At 40.7% G+C, this 20954-nt stretch overlaps 1 protein-coding gene across 4 annotated transcripts in view; it reads right to left on the reverse strand.

Moving 5' to 3' along the window:
• Positions 1 to 20954, reverse strand: part of cdk14 (cyclin dependent kinase 14) — a 657100-nt gene that overhangs the window by 243978 nt on the left and 392168 nt on the right. For all 4 annotated transcript variants that reach the window (XM_060824928.1, XM_060824931.1, XM_060824929.1 and 1 more), the window contains one exon: positions 5336 to 5399. In XM_060824928.1, the coding sequence (XP_060680911.1) occupies positions 5336 to 5399 (64 nt within the window). The remainder of the gene's footprint in view (positions 1 to 5335; positions 5400 to 20954) is intronic.

Raw genomic sequence — 20954 nt, forward strand, 5'->3', positions numbered from 1 at the left:
GGCTATTAGATGAAGGAGCAGCCAGACAGGTGAGACAAAAGCAAACAGACTGGCAGCAGACTTGAGCAGCAGTGAGGTTAACAACAGTAGGGGTGTGGAGAGGTCCCATATACAGACAGACTGGTGAAGGATCTGTGTGGGACTCAAACGTGACAGCCATGAAATAGGGTGCAGAAAGCTACGACACACATTCCTTGAATATTCATGAATGTTTAACATTTTATAAAGTCAGAAATGCAAATAATAGAGATATGTTAGTTCAGCTAATGAAGGATGGGATTGGAACAAAACGGAAAAATGATTTTGTCTCAGAAATTCAACATGTAAAATCAATGTGGATGGGCTTAAGAAAGAGCTGAGAAGTAGTTTATAGATCCCTGATAGCAGCTACAATGTGGGACATATTCTATAATCATTTTTCACATTTCTCATAACTTGCAAAAAAAAAGTGTGTAGGTGATTTTAATTTTCTTATACATTGAAAGAACCAGAATGGCAGAAATAGGTCAGAATTTATTCAGGATTGTTCATCTTACCCCAGTTCCAACCTTCCAGCTCAGCACCATCCTCATGGCCTGTCCCACCTGCCAATCTTCCTTCCTACCTATTCTCTTCACTCTCCTCTCTGACCTATCACTTTCATTCCCACCTCCATCCACCTATTGTACTCATGGCTACTTTCTCCTCAGCCCCACCCCCCCTCCCAGATGCTCCCAGCCTCATTCCTGATGAAGGGCTTTTGCCCGAAATGTCAATTTTCCTGCTCCTCAGATGCTGCCTGACCTGCTGTGCTTTTCCAGCACCACTCTAATTTAGATTCTTAGAACAGTGTGCTCAACTAGGGATGCATTACTTTAGACCTAGTGAGATTCGATAGAATTAATGAATGATCGGAGAGGAAAGCATCCTCTAGGCAAGACTGATCATAACATGATGAGATTTCATAGTAGTTTCAGAATGAGAAATCCAGACCTATAACAAGTGTCTTAAACACAAGGCAATTTCAAATGTATGAAGGCAAGTATTAGTTAAAGTAGGAGAAAGTGAGGACTGCAGATGCTGGAGATCAGAGCTGAAAATGCGTTGCCGGAAAAGCGCAGCAGGTCAGGCAGCATCCAAGGAGCAGGGAATTGACGTTTCGGGCATGAGCCCCTCTTCAGAAATGAGCTCAAGTAATTGAGTGAATCAATTTAAAAGGTTGGTTGGTAGAGAATAAGTGACTCAACAAAGTTGCATTTCAGAGAGGAAAAACTTTTATGCAAAGGACGTACTATTCAGAACTAACTACTGAAAGATTGAAAGAACAAGTTTCAGATGTTCTCTGGGCATATATATAATCCTTCAGCACTGTTGTGTCGTCACAATTTTGTGCTTATAGAGTCATAGAGATGTACAGCATGGAAACAGATCCTTCGGTCCAACTTCTCCATGCCAACCAGATGTCCTATCCTAATCTAATCCCATTTGCCAGCTCACGCCCTAGACTGGAACCTGATAACTCAGAGGTGAGAATGTACCAACTAAGCCTCAACTAACATTTGAGATTTAGGTCAGCAATTTCATCTGTTGAAAATTAAACTGACTATTGCACGTCAAACTGGCGAATCCCTTCCAAATTTGCCTGGCATTGACTTGGAGTCGTTTAAGCAATGAAAGTCACATTTCATAAATACAATATCTCAGTGTGGAAGGCGGTGGATGCTCCATCGTCAACTACACTCAAGGCTGGATAGACAAAAGAGGATCGCAGAGCAGACAGGAAGGTGGAGTTAAAGCCCAAGATCAGCAGTGACCATACTGAAGGTGTGGAGCTCAGTGAGCATTATGGAGGACTCCTGCTCCCGTTTCTGGTGTTGCTCTTCATTGACAGAAATACTGTACTTCAAAAAAATGTTAAATCTTTTCTCTCAGGTGAGCGTAAATGGTTTAAAGAGAAACAGCAGTGTTTTCCCCATCTCCTCAATCTTCAATCAATATAACGAAGGAAGATTATCTGGCCATTTATGCCACTCCTGTGTGTAACTTGGCTGTTACATCATAGAACCTAATGTTCAAAGTAATGACTGTAAAGCACTTCAGAGCTTCACATGGTTAATCAAAACTTGTCTTTTTATGTTTGACAGTTTTTTTTTAAAAGTCATCTTTTTTTCCAAAAGTTCAACAAGACCAAGAATTTGTTCTAATAGCTGCAGAAGAATGCAAATAATCATGGAAAAGAAACATATTTGCGAGAAAAAATACACTGCCAGGAATGTGAAAGGTAGGAAAAGGACAAGTGAGGTCCAATGCAAGAGATTAAGCTGCAGAAATTATTTTTCAAAAGGTATATGTAGAACAAAAAGACCCAACATTCAAAATAACTTTCATCTTCAGCTCATATAATGTTATAGCTACATTTCTGAACATACTCAGCAATGAAATTGGCAAATCTTGAAGTTGCATTTCAAGCCCTGAAATGTGATGGTATCTATTGCCACCTGCTGTTTAATTTAGGGATATACATCTAAATATACATTTTGCACATGGCCAACAACAGAAGAAACTATGATTAAAAAGATGCATTTGCTTAAAATATTTTGAAGGCACACGTTAAATTTTACAAATCCAGCCAATCATGTTGGTTCTGAACCCTCAAAACATTAATCAATAATTTTTCTATTTTCTGCTATTGCATCAATTAACTGGTATGCCTCACCAAAACTTTAATCATTGTGGTAACATTTAACACTGAAATTCAATGCAGTGTATTGAAACACAAAGTAATTTACAAGAGATCTGATAATAGCAAACATTGTGTGGAGTTTGCACTTTCTCTGCGTCTGCATGGGTTTCCTCTCGGGGCTCCAATTTCCTCCTACAGTCCAAAGACACGTGTGTTGGATGGATTGGTCATGGGAAAGACAGGGTTAAAGTGATAGTGTGTGCACGTGCGCGTGATGTTCTTCGGAGGATTAGTGTGGATACAATGGACCGAATGGCCTGCTTCAACACTGCAGGGATTCTAACAAGACAATTATGCGCTGTAACAATGATGTTATAATGAAAATCCAGCATGCTGTGGATTTACCTTTACTAACTTGGAGAAAGGAACTGAATTAGCCAACTCGAGAGCAGGATCATTCACTTCCTGAATTTGTTTTAATCTGTTGGAGATATTTTAATTCCGATTGCATTTCTTAATAAACCAATTCAAGTTTGTTCTTGTACATCTAGCCTGCTTATACATCGTCCACCTGTGCTGCTTTTAATCTTTAGGTGTACTGAATGATTTCGCCTTGTGTTGGGTGTGAATGACATAACAGTGCTGTGTACATGTGTAGGTGTGTGTGCTGGCATTTGAGAATGTGTGTAGGATGATAATTGTGTCTTGAACAGCTTGCCCATACACACGTCAACCTACTGCCAATACATCAAGCTAATCAAACACTCACTACGTAGTCAGTGTGCTTAAGGACTTATGAAATATGACAGTAGTTTACATTACTTGGAATCCAATACATCAAATGAGCAACTGCAACATCTCTGCTCTGCTCAGATTTATAAGGAAATTGTTGGAAACTAATCACCTCAGCCCTACTAGGTCAGTTTGGGGTAGATATCTTTTTGGTGTTCAGAGAATTCATTACACACACTGCAGCAGGTGGAATTTGAACCTGAGCCTCCTGGTTCCGAGGAAGAGATACTACCACCACACTACAATAGCCCACAAGGGACTAACCTGGGACCAACCAACTTCAGCTGCTTTACCAATTCCCTTAGACTCACAAAGGATAGGGAAATTACATTTACAGCTGCAATAACACAGGTTCCATAGAAGTGTCATTTCGGACTTAAAATGTTAACTCGGTTCCTCTTTCCACAGGCAGTGCCAGATGTGGAGTCTCACCAGCAGTTTGGTTTTTTTTTCAGATTTCTAGCACGCAGAGTACTTTGCTTTTACTTCAAAGTGAACGCTGTTGTTGTGTACAATAGGTAGGTTTCAGAAAAGGTGTCCAAGTAGGATACGATCACAGAAAAGCAAAAGACCAAAGGACTGCCCACACAAAGAGATAAATGAGTTTGAACAATTTTCATTCAGATGCTTGCAGAGTTTCTCTCAGGGAAATCACATCAAACAGTTTGGCATGCAGATATTTATGCCAATGCAAATCTCAGAATTTTCAAGTATCACAGTATTCTCAGCCTTGGTTGACTAAGCTCTGCTTACAGCTGACAGAAATTCACCAACACAGTCGGGAGATATCACACTGAATATTGAAGGCATGGTGTAACAACTCTCCAACACAGGGAGCGTCAAATAATGGAAAACTAAATGCAGTTTATAAACAAGTATGTTCCCTCCTGGGTAGAAGGGTTTAAGTGCTTAAATGTTGTTAAAAATGTGGGCAGTATAAAACAGAAGGTTAAATAAAAGCCAGTAGAACAGCTCCATAATGACAGATTCTGAACAAAAGTTAGAATCTCCAAAAGGTTAGTAATGTTGGAGCAAAAATTATACCAAAGAATTGGAATACTCTGACCGTCATAGTTTGGCTGAGGTGTTTTCCCACTACTTTCAAAACTGAAGGAAATGCTGAATCAGAATGGAAATTTGGAGAAGTGGCATAAGAAGCTGCAACTGAACAGTCTACATCATTGGAAGGTTTGTAGAGGAATGAGAACATGCAGTTAAATGGAGTTAGAAACGCATCAAGCATCGCTCAATCATCAGCCCGATCCAATTGTCACCCCATCTCCAATATCTCAAATTAGCAAACCCCTACAAAGCTTCCCCACTTTGTAATCTCTTCGAACTCCTTTCAGAATTCCATGTTCATCCAATTCTGGCCACTTGTGCAGATTTACTTCCATCTCAGCATCAGGCAGCAGCTGGACTATCAGCCATTGTTGTCTTACGCTCTTCAAGTCCCTACTTCACCCTTTCAGACTTTGTAGCAAGTCCCTCCATAAAAAAAACACATTCTGACTGAGCTTTTAGCGATCTCTCGTAACGTCAAGCACCTTGACACTTGTTCAGCAAAGGTACTAGAAAATTAATGTAAGCACCTCATTAATTTACTCAAGCACATCAAAATGTTTTTATTCAGTTTGCAACCTAATAAGCCCTTATCTGTAACTGTTGATTTTCAGCCTTCTCACGCATACAGTTCTGATGGAGAATACACAAAAAGAATGGTCTCTCTTTACAGACACGCCAGTGCTCTATGAACTTCCACTTTTTTAATCTAGCAATTAAGCTTGGACAACACCTATATTATTAAACAATTTAACAGGCTTAGTAAATGACCAGTCTCAGGAACATTTTCACTTACAATGTAAATTCCAGAGAGATTACCTGTTTTCAAATGTGGTAAAGAGTGAACACCAGGCCAGGTTTCCTCCGTTGGAGTGCCCAAAACCTGCAATTAAATGACAAAGTTGTAATTCACCTATAATTACATTGTTTACACTGGATAACATTGGTAATGGCATGTACTTAACTTGCATGCAAATGTATTTGATTTCCAGTGCAGCTGTAAATGATCTTTCCAGCGACTAATTTTCACAATAGCATGTGTATTAATTTACACTGGTACAGGGAGGCAAACTGAGCAAGAAAGGGAGACTAGAATATGGAGGATGGGGCGGGTGAGTGAGTGGAGCTGGAGAAACGGGAATTGAATTGAATTTATTGTCACGTGTACCAAGGCAGAGTGAAAAGCTTTGTGTGAAGAGCAATAAAGGCAGATCACGCAGTAAAGTAGCATAGATAGTAAATAATAGGTAAACAGTAGCAGAACAAAAACACGGGTACACTGTACAGATAAATGTTAAGAGTTTGGGAGTCCATTCAGTATTCTAACAACAGTAGGGTAAAAACTGTCACAAAGTGTGTGTGTGTCTGTGTGTGTGTGTGTGTGTGTGTGTTCAGGCTTCTGTACCTTCTCCCTGATAATAGAGGTTGTAGAAAAACGTTGCCAGGGATGGATTTTTGAGAAGTAGTGAGAAGGTTAGGAAGAGGAGTGTGAGGTGGTGTAGGAGGGGCAGGGAGAGGGTTGTTAAAAATGTAACAGAAGAGAAAAGGCAAGGGAATGTTGGAGGGGAGGGATCTGGTAAAGTGGCGGAGTGGGGGAACAGGATGATGGTGCAGGAAGAATGCTTATGAATGAAGAACAGCAGCAGGCCATTCAGGCCTGCTCCAGTCCACAAGATCACAGCTAATCGGTTTCTGTTCTGAATTCCACATTCTCTACACCTGATAACCTCAGATTCTCGTGTCTAATACAAATCCACCCACCTCCACCTTTAAAATATTAATTAACCCTTCTCTTTATTGTGTGAGCCAGAGTTCCAATATTGCACAACCCTCCACCACAACTTCTCACATCACTGTCCAAAATGATACATCATAATTGAAAAGGATCCACTAGTTCTAGACTAACACACAAGAATAAACATCTTTTCCATATCCACCCTGTCAAGACCATTCAGGATAATTTAAACTTCAAATTAAATCACTGTCCACTCTTTTACACGAGTGAAAACAAGCTCAGCCTATTCAATCTTACCTCATAAGACAACCCACTCATCGTAGGTATGAAACTACTCAAACTGCACTGCCTTCAATGCATTTACATTCCTTCTTAAATGAGGAGAGTAAAACGGCACACAGTGATCGAGATGTGGCCTTTTTGATGGCTAAATTGGGTGTTTAGAACCGATCTGGCCAGGAGCCCCAGCCTATGGCTGGGGTTGGCCTGCGTCCAGGGCCTGGGCAATAGCGACACAGCCTGTCACAGGGTTACCTGGCAGGAACATTCCCGGGGAGAGGAAAGAAACTGTTGGTGGGAGCAGAGTAATGGAAAAAGAAGGAGTGTCTGAGGACAGAGGCATAGAGCATCAAGTAAATCTAATGCGGGATGACACAAGGGTTCTGGGTGATTTCCAACTTCCCTGGACAGCAACTTGATCGAGTGCCCCACACTGGGCAAACCGCACCTCAATTTAGTTCCTTATTTAGTCACCCTGGAGAGACAGGCCAAACTAAATCATACAAATTCTGGAAATACACAACAGGTCATGCAGCCTCTGGGACAGGAGAATCAGGTTTTGTGTTTCAGGCCTATGAGCTTCAGTCAGAACTGAAAAACGTTAGCAATTTAACAGTTTTTGACTTAGTGCAGGAAAGATAGTGGATAAGGGAAAAAAAACCATGTGGACTGTAAGTGCTAGACAGGACTGATTCACAATAAAAGAGGGTGGTCAGGTTAACAAGTGCGTGGTAAGGTAAGAAAAAAAATAGTTGCAGAGCAAAGTGAAAGGCAAAGTCATTACCAGCAGTGCTGTCCTAAAAGATAGGAGCACAGGTTATGGTCTGAAATTTTGAACTCAATGTTGTGCTGACTAAAATATGAGGGACTGCCCTCCCCACTTCCAATGAGCTTCACTGGAACAGCACCTGATGCCAAGAAGCAAATACGAAATATAAAATACAATACATGACGACTTAAAATGGAAGGTGTGTTTAGGGTCTTGGGAGTGGGAAGGGAGATAAAAAGACAGTTATCGCATCGCTGTCAAAGATGCCGACGGATTTGGAAGTAGCACCAATTGTTTTTTTTTTAAAAAGCAGGTTCTCAGCGGATAGCACTAATGAGCTAGAGACACAAGATTGCGGATTCAAATCGGATTCCCAGGTCAAGTTCAGGACACTTTAGGATAGTACTGATCTAATGCAGCATTTCCAAAGACACCAGCCTTCAAAAGGTAATATTAAATGATCTGTCCTCTTGGGTGGACATTGAAGATCCCACAGCACATTTCAAATAAGAGCAGAAGACTTGTCTTTGTGGCCTCACCGATCTTTATTTTCTTATGCAATACAGAATTGAGTAGTTTTCACGTACTGTGAGAAGTTCTGGTCTCCTTATCGGAAAATGGATGTTCTGACTATGGAGGGAGCAGAACCAAGGTTTACCAGACTGACCACTGGGATGACACACATTAAGAGAGACTGAATTAGTTAGGACTATATTCAATGGAGCTTTACAAGATTGAGGGAGGATCGTTTAGAAACCTGTAAAATTCTTAACAGGACTACACAGGGTAAACACAGCAAAAACGTTCCTGATGACCAGGAGTCCTGTACCAGAGATCACATTTTAAGGATGTGTGCTCGGTCATTTAAGACTGAGGCGATGAGAAATCTCTTCATCCAGGACATGGTGATCCTGTGGAACTCACTTCTGCAGAAAACAGTTGAGGCCAAAACACAATGTTTTCAAGAAGAAATTACATGGAACTCTTAGGGTTAAAGGGATCAGAGGGTATGGGGATAAAGCAGGAACAGGGGACTGAGTTTGGTGAAGCAGGTACCAAGTGTGAATAATACTCCTGCTCCTATTTTATAGGTTTCTATAAATACAGCTGATCTAATCATCTGTTTTCATTGCTAGAGCTCACTGTGTGCAGATTTGGCTACTGTGCTTCCTACATTACAACAGTATCAACACTTGAAAAATCTTACAACTCATTGGCTGTTAAGTACGTCAAGGTGTCTGGTGAGTTTTTTTTCACAAACAAGTGCAAGTGGAACAAAATGTGAGGAGAGGTAGGCAATAAATCAAGGTGACAAATTATACTCATTAGAAACAAAACAAAACCTGCAGAGACAGAGATTTATGCCTTATATTATTCTAAACCTTTTACTCAAGTAGAAGTGAAAACCACTGAGGTACACAGACAAGTTGGTAGAGAGGGCGGGTAGGGTGGCAGACGAAATGCAATGCAGAGAAATATGAGGTGATGCACATTGTTCAGAAGAACACTGAAACACGATGTAAAATAGAGAACACAATTCTAAAAGAGTTTCAGTAGCAGAAGGATCTGAGTGTTTATGGGCTCAGCTTATTGAAAGTGATAGGTTAGGTTGAGAAAGCAGTAAATAATAAAGTATACAATGTTCTTGGCATAGGTGACAAGACACTTGTTGGCCCACAGCTAGAGTATTGTGTACAGTTGTAGGAATGATGAGAATGAGTAGGAGAGAGAGAGCGCAGAAGCGATTCACTTGAATGGTTAAATGAGGACGACAGGTTGAAGTTGGAAAGGTTTTCCATGGAGTTTTCCAAATGATGGAGGCAGGACAAATAGATAGGGTGAAGCTGCTTATGCTTGTAAAAGGAACAAGAACAAGACAGCATGGATTTAAAGTGATGTCCAACAAAGCAAGGGTGGCGAGTGGGGATAAACTAAAAACGTTTCATGTAATAAATAATTTAAGAATGAAACACATTGCCTAGAAATACAGTGAAGGCAGGTTAGATTAAGCCATTCAAGATGGATTTGTTTTTTTGTTAGATATGGTTTTCAGGAATATGGGGAAAGATAGTAGATTAGCACTAGATGATACAGCCAGTGCAGGTAAATGGGCTGAATAGTTTTCTTCTGCACTGTAACAAGTCTGCGATTCTATAAGCACACGGAGATGTTATTACTGGTATCAGCTCATATTGAACTAATACAAAATTGAAAATAGCTATTTTCAACCAATTATGCAATTTTTTTTGATTAAATAGTTAAATATTAGTATTCAACTACATTTTTGTTTTATCTTTAAATGAACTTATCTAATCTCTAGTTGCAGGATGATTTTGTGAAAATGACAACCAATTTCGATCCTCATGCAGAGTAGTAAACTCATCCATAGAGGGAGCCAGTGCACCATATACCAAACACAGTCTCTAATTTACCATCCCTCCCAGCCCGCAGAAACACCACCGCTGCACGTGAAAACACTTGGAATTTCTACGTTAATAGACACTAGAATATCAACATCAGCCAGTGGCAAGCTTAAAAGAATAGCCAAATGTTGAAAATACAAACACACTTAACATGCAACATTTTACTTGTCACCATGAGGCAACACAATAAGAGGCAGAAAGTAGCTGCAGGAAGATAGTTACAGTTGCAGGCTCAGTCAGGTGCATCAGGGACCACCAGGAGAGGTATGCAGATAGTGCAAAAGTCTCCTGTGGCTATCCCCCTTTCAAATGAGTATACCATTTGGGATCCTACTGGGGAGTAGCAGGGATAGTCCCTCAGGAGAAAATAGCAGCAGCAGTCTGGTCTTTTGGTATTATGGCTCCACTTTAAAGCAGGGTATAGCAAAATCCAAGCAAGCAATCGACAGGGAATTCGCTCATCAGGGACACAGACAGGCATTTCTGTGGCCATGATCGAGACCTCAGCATGGTGCATTGTCTCCAGGTAGTCAGTGAGAAATTGAGAAGCAAATATAGGGACATGGCGGATAGCTATAACAATAATAAAGTTGTAATCGTAGGGAATTTAAACTGTCCAAACAAACTGGGACTGCCACAGGGTTAAGGGCTTGGATGGGAGGAATTTATTTAATGTGTTCAAGAAAATTCTCTCAATCAATATGTAGATGTACTACTAGAGAAGGGAGAAATCCTGACCTTCCCTTGGGAAATAAGGCAGGGAAGGTTACTAAGGTGTTAGTGGAGGAGCACTTTGGGACCAGTGACCATAATTCCATTAGATTTTAGAACAGTTTAGGCCTGGTCAACTATTTAAAAGCTTAATTTGGGATAAGGCCAATTTTGATGGTATTAGACAGGAAGTTTCAAATGTTGACTGGGGGTGGCTGTTCACATGTAAAGAACCATCTGGCAAGTGGGAAGCTTCCAAAAGTGAGATCCCAAGCGTTCAGGGCCAGTACATTCCCGTCAGTGCAAAGGACACGGCTGGTAGGAGTAGGGAACACTGGATGACTGGAGATATTGAGGTTCTGATCATGAAAAAGAAAGCAGCATATGTCAGCTATAGACAGCTAGGATCAAGTGAATCCATAAAAGTAAAAAGGCAGTAGAGTATACTAAAAGGGAAATCAGGAGGGCAAAAAAGGGGATTATAATATAGCTTTGGTAAAGAGAATTAAGGAGAATCCAAAGAGATTCTACAAGCATATCAAGGACAAAAGTAACTGGGAGAGAATAGGGCCCCTTTAAAGATGTGTGTGTGTGGAACCACAGAAGATGGATGAGATACTAAATGAAGATTTCACGTCAGTATTTACGGTGGAGAAGGACATGGAAGCTCAGGAACCTGGAGAAATAAATAGTGATATCTTGAAAAATGTCCATTTTGCAGAAGAGGAATTGCTGAAGATCTGAAAACACAAAGATGGATAAATCCCCAGGACTTGATCAGGTGTTTCCCAAAGCTTTATTGAAAGTTAGGGAAGAGATTGCTAGGTCACTTGCTGAGACATTTGTATCCTTGACAGCCACAGGTGAGGTGCCAGAAGAATAGAGGTTGGCTAATGTGATGTCATTGAAGAAAAGCCGTAAGGAAAAGTCAGGGAACTATAGGCTGGTGAGCCCTCTATCAATGGCGAGTCTGGTCAGCATGGACGAGTTGGGCCGAAGGATCTGTTTCCATGCTGTGAGATTCTACTGTAAATATTCTATTTGTTTTCATCATAATTTATTGCCGCACTGACAACTTTCTTCTTTTTATTCCCTTCCTGGATAGTTTCTATTTTTAATGTATATTTTATATTGACTTGGTCTGTGCACAAGATGAAGCATCAGGGAGGAGAAATTTAATTAAGCAACAATAAATATGGAGTTATGAAACCTGTAATCTGAAGAATGAACAATCACCACTGGGGGGAGCCAAGACTCATACAGTCTTCATAAGTAAAAACAATGGCTGCAGATGCTGGAAACCAGATTCTGGATTAGTGGTGCTGGAAGAGCACAGCAGTTCAGGCAGCATCCGAGGAGCAGGAGAATCGACGTTTCAGGCAAAAGCCCTTCATCAGGAATAAAGGCAGTGAGCCTGAAGTGTGGAGAGATAAGCTAGAGGAGGGTGGGGGATGGGGAGAAAGTAGCATAGAGTACAATAGGTGAGTGGGGGAGGGGATGAAGGTGATAGGTCAAGGAGGAGGGTGGAGTGGATAGGTGGAAAAGGAGATAGGCAGGTAGGACAAGTCATGGGGACAGTGCTGAGCAGTAAGTTTGGAACTAGGGCGAGGTGGGGGAAGGGGAAATGACAGTCTTTATGTCAAGGCTTGTGCTGAAGTAGGACTATGAAGACAGAGCCGTGTGGGCAGGGTTGAGGTTGCTGATAATTAGAGGGGGAGGCAGAGTGCAAAACCAATAGATTGAGAGTGGTGAAAGGAAAAAGGAATGGAAAGTAATATAATGGAATTGTCAAGAATAAAAATTAAACCAAACAAAAATTAAATGAACAGGAATGTTTTGTTGATTTAGAACAATTTTACAAGAGGAGGGTTAGAGTAATACAAGGTAAATGATTTAAAGAATGTTGACTATTATTCATGTCAATGAACTAAGCCATTTGAGAAAATAAACCAAAAATAAAGATGCAGGTTTAAAGAATCCTGACACAGTACGGCCATTATTTAAAACCAAAATCAAATAAAACCAATATCCCCGGATATCTGGGGAAATTATTTAAACCAAGTCATATAGCATGGAAGCAGACCTTTCAGTCCAACTAGACCAGGATAATCATGTTCCCAAACTAAACAAGTCCCACTTGCCTGCTCCTAGCCCATATCCTTCCAAATCTTTTCTATTCATGTACTTATCCAAATGTCTTTTACAATGTGGTAACTGTACCTGCATCCATTATGTTCTCTGGCAGTTCATTCCACACCCAAACCACTCTGTTTTAAAAAAAAGTTTCCCTTCATGTCCTTTCCCCTCTCACTTTAAAAATATGTCCTGTAGTTTAAAACTCTCCCACCCTTGTGAAAAGACCCTTTGCTATTCACTTTATCTATTCCTCTCATGATTTTATAAACGTCTAAGGTCACCCTTCAACCTCCCACGCTCCAGTGTAAAAAGTCCCAGCCTAGCCAGCCAGCACAATCAGCATCATCATGCTGCTTCTTCCTTCTGGCAGCAGCAGCAAGAAGGAACATACTGAGAGGCCAGAAAGGCAATCAATTGGGTGAGGTCAGCCAAAAGGACAGACACAGCAGGTAGAATGGCACAGAAGCCCAGGCAGCTATTTAACAATGATTGGGAAAAGGGAGGCAGCACAGCAGCAGCTCAGTGAAGCAAGAGCCAAACTTCCAGTAATTGACGAAAACAGGCTACAACATGAAAACAGGGACCTCTGTGGGCAGTGAGGGGGAGTACAAGAGACCTGGCTTGAAGTGCAATCAGGAAGGGGTGTTGTTTCTTGGGAAATATGTTAGTGGGGTGCCATCCTGTGGCAGATACTTAACATTGCAGCTATCACTACCACAGGTCCAGTAGTCACATTACACTATATTATTTTGTTACACTGACACCCTTATAACCTACAGGGTATAGGGAAAAACAATAACTGCAGATGCTGGAAACCAGATTCTGGATTAGTGGTGCTGGAAGAGCACAGCAGTTCAGGCAGCATCCGAGGAGCAGTAAAATCGACGTTTCGGGCAAAAGCCCTTCATCAGAAATACAGGCAGAGAGCCTGAAGGGTGGAGAGATAAGTGAGAGGAGGGTGGGGGTGGGGAGAAAGTAGCATAGAGTACAATAAGTGAGTGGGGGAGGGGATGAAAGTGATAGGTGGGGGGGGGTAGTGGATAGGTGGAAAAGAAGATAGGCAGGTAGGACAAGTTATGGGGACAGTGCTGAGCTGGAAGTTTGGAACTTGGGTGAGGTGGGGGAAGGGGAAATGAGGAAACTGTTGAAGTCCACATTGATGCCCTGGGGTTGAAGTGTTCCGAGGCGGAAGATGAGGCGTTCTTCCTCCAGGCGTCTGGTGGTGACGGAGCAGCGGTGAAGGAGGCCCATGTTTCTGAAAATTGGGATTTTAAGGAAATGTCAAGGGCAGTCACCCTCACTTTTCCTCTGAGTTCATCACTTTTGTCCATACTTTGACCAAGATTATAATGAGATCACGAACTGAGTGGCTTGGATAGAACCCAAATTGACCAGAGAACAGAGCATTGCTGGGCAAGTGCCCCTTGGTAGCAATGCAACAACTCCTTCCACCACTTTTCTAATGACTGAAACAAGAATGACAGGGCAAAAACTGGATGGATTGGACCTGTCCTGCTTTTCGTGGACAGGTCATGACTGAGAAAGTTTGCAGATAGATGCTAGTATTGTAGCTGTTATTGTATGATCACAGACCAGTCCAGACCCTCAAGTTTATGTTACATTCCTATGACAAGATCACTTGATGTTACAATCTGGTTAGGTCAAAATAATCTTTATTTTTGAAAGTAAGCAAAGAGGAGACCCAAGGATATACTAAGAGAAGCCATAACATACCAGAGTTTTGAGGAAATAACAATGAACTTCACTGCACAACATTAGAACAATTTTGCAATCTTCAGTACATGTACAACGTATGTCTAACACTCCAGAATCAATATGTGATAAATATGGGTCATAGAATGTGATCACAGTGCATGTCAAATGTGTTCAAGACTGATCCTGCAGATTTCTCAGCAACACTCTTCAGATGATAACATCACGTAGGTCATCAAATCTCATGAAACTTCAAGGGATTATAATTCTTCATTTCTTCCAGAAATGTCCTTGAAACTTCTTTTAAATCATCACCTCCATTGTAGGATGCCTCAATGACTGCTGCTATTCCAGTCAATCACAATCTTCTCCTGGGTCTTTACTCCTTGGGCCTCAAAATTATACTCATTGTATTTCTAGTTACACAGCCAGATTTTTGCTGATAGCTAACTTCACTGAACTGAGCTCCATTCTTGCTCAGTTGCATCAAACAAATACTGCTTGCAGCTTTTCGACTACACTCTCAGCTACACTGCCCTATCATTGCCGTCCAGTTTCTTGTAACCACTGCCACCTCCAAGTCTTTTCCGGACTACAATACCCAGCTCCTAATAACGCTGAGAACTCATCCTACTTTCTATCACAGAAATATCCAACTGCTCTTGGGACTTAACTGTTCCCCATACAAAACCAATGAAGTTCAATTGCCTTCCCCGCTAAAAAGCTAACATTCAGCACTCCCCACATGGTATATGTTGTCCCTTCACATATTCATTGACATTCAATACCTAGCTGTAAAGTTTTTACCTGCTCTTCAGTGGCTAATCAAGTGACATGAGTGACTTATTGAAAATGTTGTGATAATTCCTTCCCTGTTGCTGGGCAGATTTTGGAATTGCCTATTCCATTAAATGTTACCAGTCAGATTGCTGATTTGCTCAGTACAAAAAAAGCATATAACAGGAAGATTTCGCCATAATTGAAATAGCTCAGCTAAGGGCATGGTTATTTCTGGAGCACCAGCTTCAGTCTGGTTGCCAAAATGGTGTCAAGGCTCACAACCTTCAGCGATTTCTTGATAGCAGGTGGTGTGAATAGAATTGGTTGAAGACATTGTGCACTCGGGAGGCTGAGAGAGATCATCCACTTGGAATGTGTCCAGCTCTGCACATATACCATAATGAACACCTCCGTTTCCTTCACAACTACTTACCTTAATTATCAGACCTCCGAGGTGGCAATTTTTTTTAAAAGCAGCTTTTAAAATCCAGACACTCTACATCTACAGCATTTATTTTATCACTACACAACATTCATTCTTCAAATAGCGCTTAGAACTGACCAGCTTGTTTTGACAAAGCTGTGCTGGCTATTTCATAATAACTCTGTATGTTTCTTAGCACATATCAAATTTGTTTAGCATTATGAATTCTGGAAGTTTATCCACTATTGCTGATGGGCCTCCTAGTCTACCATTATTCTCAAACTTCAAAACAATTTCTAAATAAACACTACTCACTTCCAAAGGCAATATTCCATGTCACATTAAATACTTTAGCTAGTGGTCTGTTCTTCATGTTAAAAGTTCAGAGGGGAGAAACAATTTTGTTCATTTGTCTTGTTAACATTACATTCAGGTTCTTCAGGGGAGGACTCAAATTCCACATGAAGTAACCTGCTTGAGCCATTATTCTTTGCATTTTAAAAAGGGTGTATCATAATCCTCTCATCATTCTTTGCCCCATTATTGGAAGGGTATTATTAAACTGAAGAGGATTCAGAATAGATTTACCAGCTTGGTGCTGGGAATGGTGAGTTTAAGATACAAAAATAGACTGGAAAGACTTTCAGCTCTGAAGCATAAGGGGTTGAGGGGTAACTTTTTTGAAGTTTATAAAATCATGAGGGGCAAAGATATGATGAATGACAAGGATCTTTTCCTTAGGTTAGGAGGGTGGGGGGAAACGGTGTTCAAAGCTATGGGGCATATTTTTAAGGCAAGAGGAGATTTATTTTTAAAAAAGGAGGGCAACTATTTTACACAGTGACTCCTGTGTGGAATGAACTGCCAGAGAAAGGTACACTTACAATGTTTAAAAGACAATTGGATAAACTCATGAAAAGGAAAGATTTAAAGGGATACGGGTCGAGCACAGGCAGGTCGGACTAGTTTAGTCTTGGGAACATGGTCAACATGGAATGGTTGGACCGATTGGCTTGTTTCCATGCTGTATGACTATGTGCTCTCTAGTGAGAATGTTTCTGCATTGCCTGTTATCAGAAAGTATCATAGATTAAGTTGCATATATTGAGTTGACAGAAAAAGCTCAAAATAGGTTTAACAACAATCTATATTTGAATTTGCAGATGCAAATAACTGCCATTTCCAACCTCCTGGTAGCATATTTCTTGCTGACTGCATGTGTCAGTTGGTCATGTGGTATACATTCTGGTTCTCATTAGCATATCAATTTCTGAAAAACCACTCAAATCTTAAAGCAATGACACTTGGCACCTTCAGTCAAAACAAGTTTGTCAAATCTGACAAAGTAACTGTGTGGTGATAACGGAAATGCTGGGCATGCAAAGTGTATGGATATTTGAAAGCAGTTTGAAAAATTGTGACGTAAGAGTTTTAAGGATTAAATTGAGCCAAATACAATCGTAGAGTTCCTACAGTGTGGAAACAGGCCATTTGGCCTAACAAGTCTATACCGACCCTCCGAAGAGAAACCCATCCAGACCCATTCCCCTACCCTCTTACTCTACATTTACCCCTAACTAATGCACCTAACCTACACATTCCTGAACACTATGTGCAATTTAGCATGGCCAATTCACCTAACCTGCACATCTTTGGATTGTGGGAGGAAACAGGAGCACCCGGAGAAAACCCACACAGACACAGGAAGAACACACCAACTGTACACTGACACAGTCGCCAGAGGCTGGAATCAAACTCAGGCCCTGGCGCTGTGAGGCAGCAGTGCTCGCCACTGAGCCATCTTGTCTCCTATAGTTTAACAGTTTAGGAAACTAAAGTGTTCATTGTAGTACACATGACGGAGATGTACAAATACAAAAGAGTATACCTGATGGGAGAGCTTATTGAAAACCGGTTTCATGACTATGTATGGCTTACAAAAATACAGTATGAACCAGTCACAGAGCACACCTCATACCACAAACACTCCACTGCCTCTTTTCTCTACATCTAAATCTGTCATCAGGCAATTAAAATTTCACATCTTACTAAATTAACTTACAGCACATACCATGTTTCTTACTCCACATATTCCCTTGTAAACCATTTCTCCCTCCACAGATAGGGCCCGACATGCTGAGTACTTGCGGCACTTCTTTTCTTTTTGGTTCAAATGTCCAGCATCAAAAATATTTTGTTTTAGAACATAGAACATTATCAAAACCACACTGCACAAGAAGAAAATCAAAAAGTTCTTTCATGCTAACCTGCTATCCCATGGACCTTAATCACCAAATGGACAGACGCATTTATCATGAAGAAAACCACTTTTTAATCAAAACTATTGCACTTTTCCACTTGGACAAACACAAAAGGAGTAGATGTGTCTGCTGTTATATGGTGTGTCATGGACCAACCAAACCCCCTTCAAATAAATCAAGGAGATAAGCCAAGACCCTAACCTTTTCTTATTTAAAAGTAAGTCTAAAGGTACTGTGTCCCAGATGTAATTCAACTGATAACACCACTTGGCTTTAAGCAAAACACACTATATTCCCACTCTGCAGTTAAAATACAAACACACAAAATGATCTAAGTTTGTTTGCTGAGCTGGAAGGTTCGTTTTTAGACATTTCGTCACCATACTAGATAACATTATTAGTGAGCCTGCTGCGAAGCACTGGAGTTATGGCCTGCTTTCTATTTGTGTGTTTAGGTTTCCTTGGCTTGGTGGTGTCATTTCCTGTGGTGGTGTAATTTCCTGTGTTGGGAATGCCGTTTCCTATTCTTTTTCTCAGAGGGTGATCAATGGGATCCAAATTGATGTGTTTATTGATAGATTTCCAGTTGGAATGCCATGCGTCTCTGTTTGGCTTGTCCTAGGATGAATGTGTTGTCCTTCCTGATTTGTACGTAAGGATATAGCGATAGTGGGTCATGTCTTTTTATGGCTAGTTGATGTTCATGTATCCTGGTGGCTAGTTGTTTTTTTACTCAAACTCCAGAACTCCATCAACAAACACATTGATTTGAATCCCATCACCCTCTGAGAAAAAGAACAGGAAATGACATCACCACAATGAAAACCACAAGCCATGAAAAATCAAGGTTGTAAAGCTGACAGAATTCAACCAGGCAGAGCAGACCCAAGGGTAAATGGCCTACTCCTGGTCCTATTTCTCTGAGAGCTCTCACCACTGTAACAAATAAACTCTCACCCTCCTCCAATGGCTGGAAGTCATTCATCCAGTCCACCCCATGCTAGTCATCCAGCAGGCTGGAGGCAAGGCAAGTGTGGTGTAAGTTGATGGATTTTGTGTACAACTTTTTAAACAGTATTTGGAGTGGGGTTGCTTCTGGATTTTGCAATAGCAATTGATGAGTTTTTCTGTGTGTTTGAAGTTAATACTAAACTGTAACTACTCTTGCAATCTTGGTGATGGCTTTTACGAACAGTTTGAGAAGCCTGGCTGCAGAATGAATGGATATTGGTTCACTAATAGACTTGATTTATTTTAGTTGAAAGGTAAATAAAAGGGCTTTCAAAGGTTTTGTTAGAGCGCTCTGGAATTTGTTTGTTTTGATCTTAATGGAAGTGCCCACAACTGAGAGACTTGTAATTTCTGAAGTGTTTTAGTCCTCTGAAGATTTTGGAACAGGGATGGCTTTTTTAAAATTCATTCATGGGATGAGGGCATCACAGACCATTTATTACCCATTCCTAATTGCCCAGAGAGCAGGTGAGAGTCAACGACATTGCTGTGGGCCTGGAGTTGCATGTAGGCCAGACCACGTGAGGATGGCAGTTTCCTCCCCTAAAGGGCATTAGTGAACCAGATGTTTTTTTCTCGACAATTGACAATGATTTCACAGTTATCATTAGACTCTTACTTCCAGATTTTACGGAGTTCAAATTACACCATCTTCCGTGGTGGGATTCAAACCTGGGTCCCCAGAATGCTACATGGGTCTTTATATTAACAATCCAGTGATAATATCACCAGGTCATCGCTTCCCCCCTATATAGAGCGGTTCTCCTGAGAAGGAAAAAGTAGATTTAGCAAATTGGGCTACATTGGAGTCAAACGTTAGTGTTAGCTAACCAGAAATGTTGGGATAACAACTTGGAAGTGGATTTTGAAGTTTGGTTTTGTGGTAGCTCCAGGAAATGACTGCAGTTCCAGTCTAAAAGCTGAAATTGCAAGTAACTGAAGCCTACCAAAGTGGTATACATAATGGATTAATTACATATATGAACGGTGTTTTTGGGAACTGCACCATGGATGATATATAAAAGCTGTTTTGTTTCTTTTTAATTTATAGAGAAGTGCTTTGAGATGAATGGGATTACACATTCGTCATGTTCAACCCCTTAGAATTTATATTAAGTAGATAGCTTGGACTTTTTGATTTTATCTTTGCTTCTTTTGTTATGAACTTCAGTTTTGTTGTTAAAGCAAAAATCTGCAACAATGTGAGCTTATTGTCAGAAAGAGCACAGTGGTAAGGTCAAAACAAATAAAATAATCATCCATCGTTCCAGGCTCCAGTCTGGGATCGGACTTGTCCAGAAATAACAATACCTATTGGGACTGTAACAAAAGTTCTTGATATTGAAAGCCACTTGCCCATCAGATTTCCTCATTTTGAATAGATGAAGGATTTATCACAAACAAGGGCCCATGGAAACTAATAAGAAAGTTCTGGACTTAGTAATATTGTTAAGGTTGCATGTATACAGTTCACTACAGCTGAAAGACTGGATACTTCGGCACTAAAGTGAACAATTTTGCTTTTCTTTTTTAAAAAAAAACCTTTCCACTCAGCTCACTGGTCTGACAGTAGAGTTAACCTTGTGACTGTTGCCTACACCATTTCCATTGCACTTCAGTAACCAGAACTGAATGCATCAAGAAGCAATCCCATTAAGAGTACAACATCAATTCAGTATGACAACCTCAGGACTCGTACTTTATTGATTTAACAATGTAGTTCACTATTTGGTTTGCTTCGATGACTGAGATTGTCAGTTATTAACATTGTTAATGCTGACTGAAATATCACTCCTAGTCTTTTTGAGCATGTCCCCTAGGCAGTTCAACACTATTCATTAAGTAGGCCTCACATTTTTTTTCTTTTTTCTTACAATGTGTAATATCCTGCACTAACAAGACATAAATTTTGTTTGACATAATTCAAGGTGAACTAGACAGCACTTTTCGAAATCTGCTTCAGAAGTCTTGAAAATCTCCTTGCCTGAGCAGGAAACCAAACAAAGAGTTCCTTCCTGTCGATGATATTTTTTTTAATGAAAAGGAGGCAAGAATCATGTACCCTGGCTCTTCTTTTTCTGAATCCCTCATTCCATCCCCATGCCCCATTCCCCCTTTTACCCTCCCCCTCACATTCATCAGGTACTCAGAAGGGGAACAGTAGTCAGAGTAGGATCAAACTGTTCTATTAAGGTT

The sequence above is a fragment of the Hemiscyllium ocellatum genome, chromosome 5, assembly GCF_020745735.1.
Source record: "Hemiscyllium ocellatum isolate sHemOce1 chromosome 5, sHemOce1.pat.X.cur, whole genome shotgun sequence".
NCBI lineage: Eukaryota > Metazoa > Chordata > Chondrichthyes > Orectolobiformes > Hemiscylliidae > Hemiscyllium > Hemiscyllium ocellatum.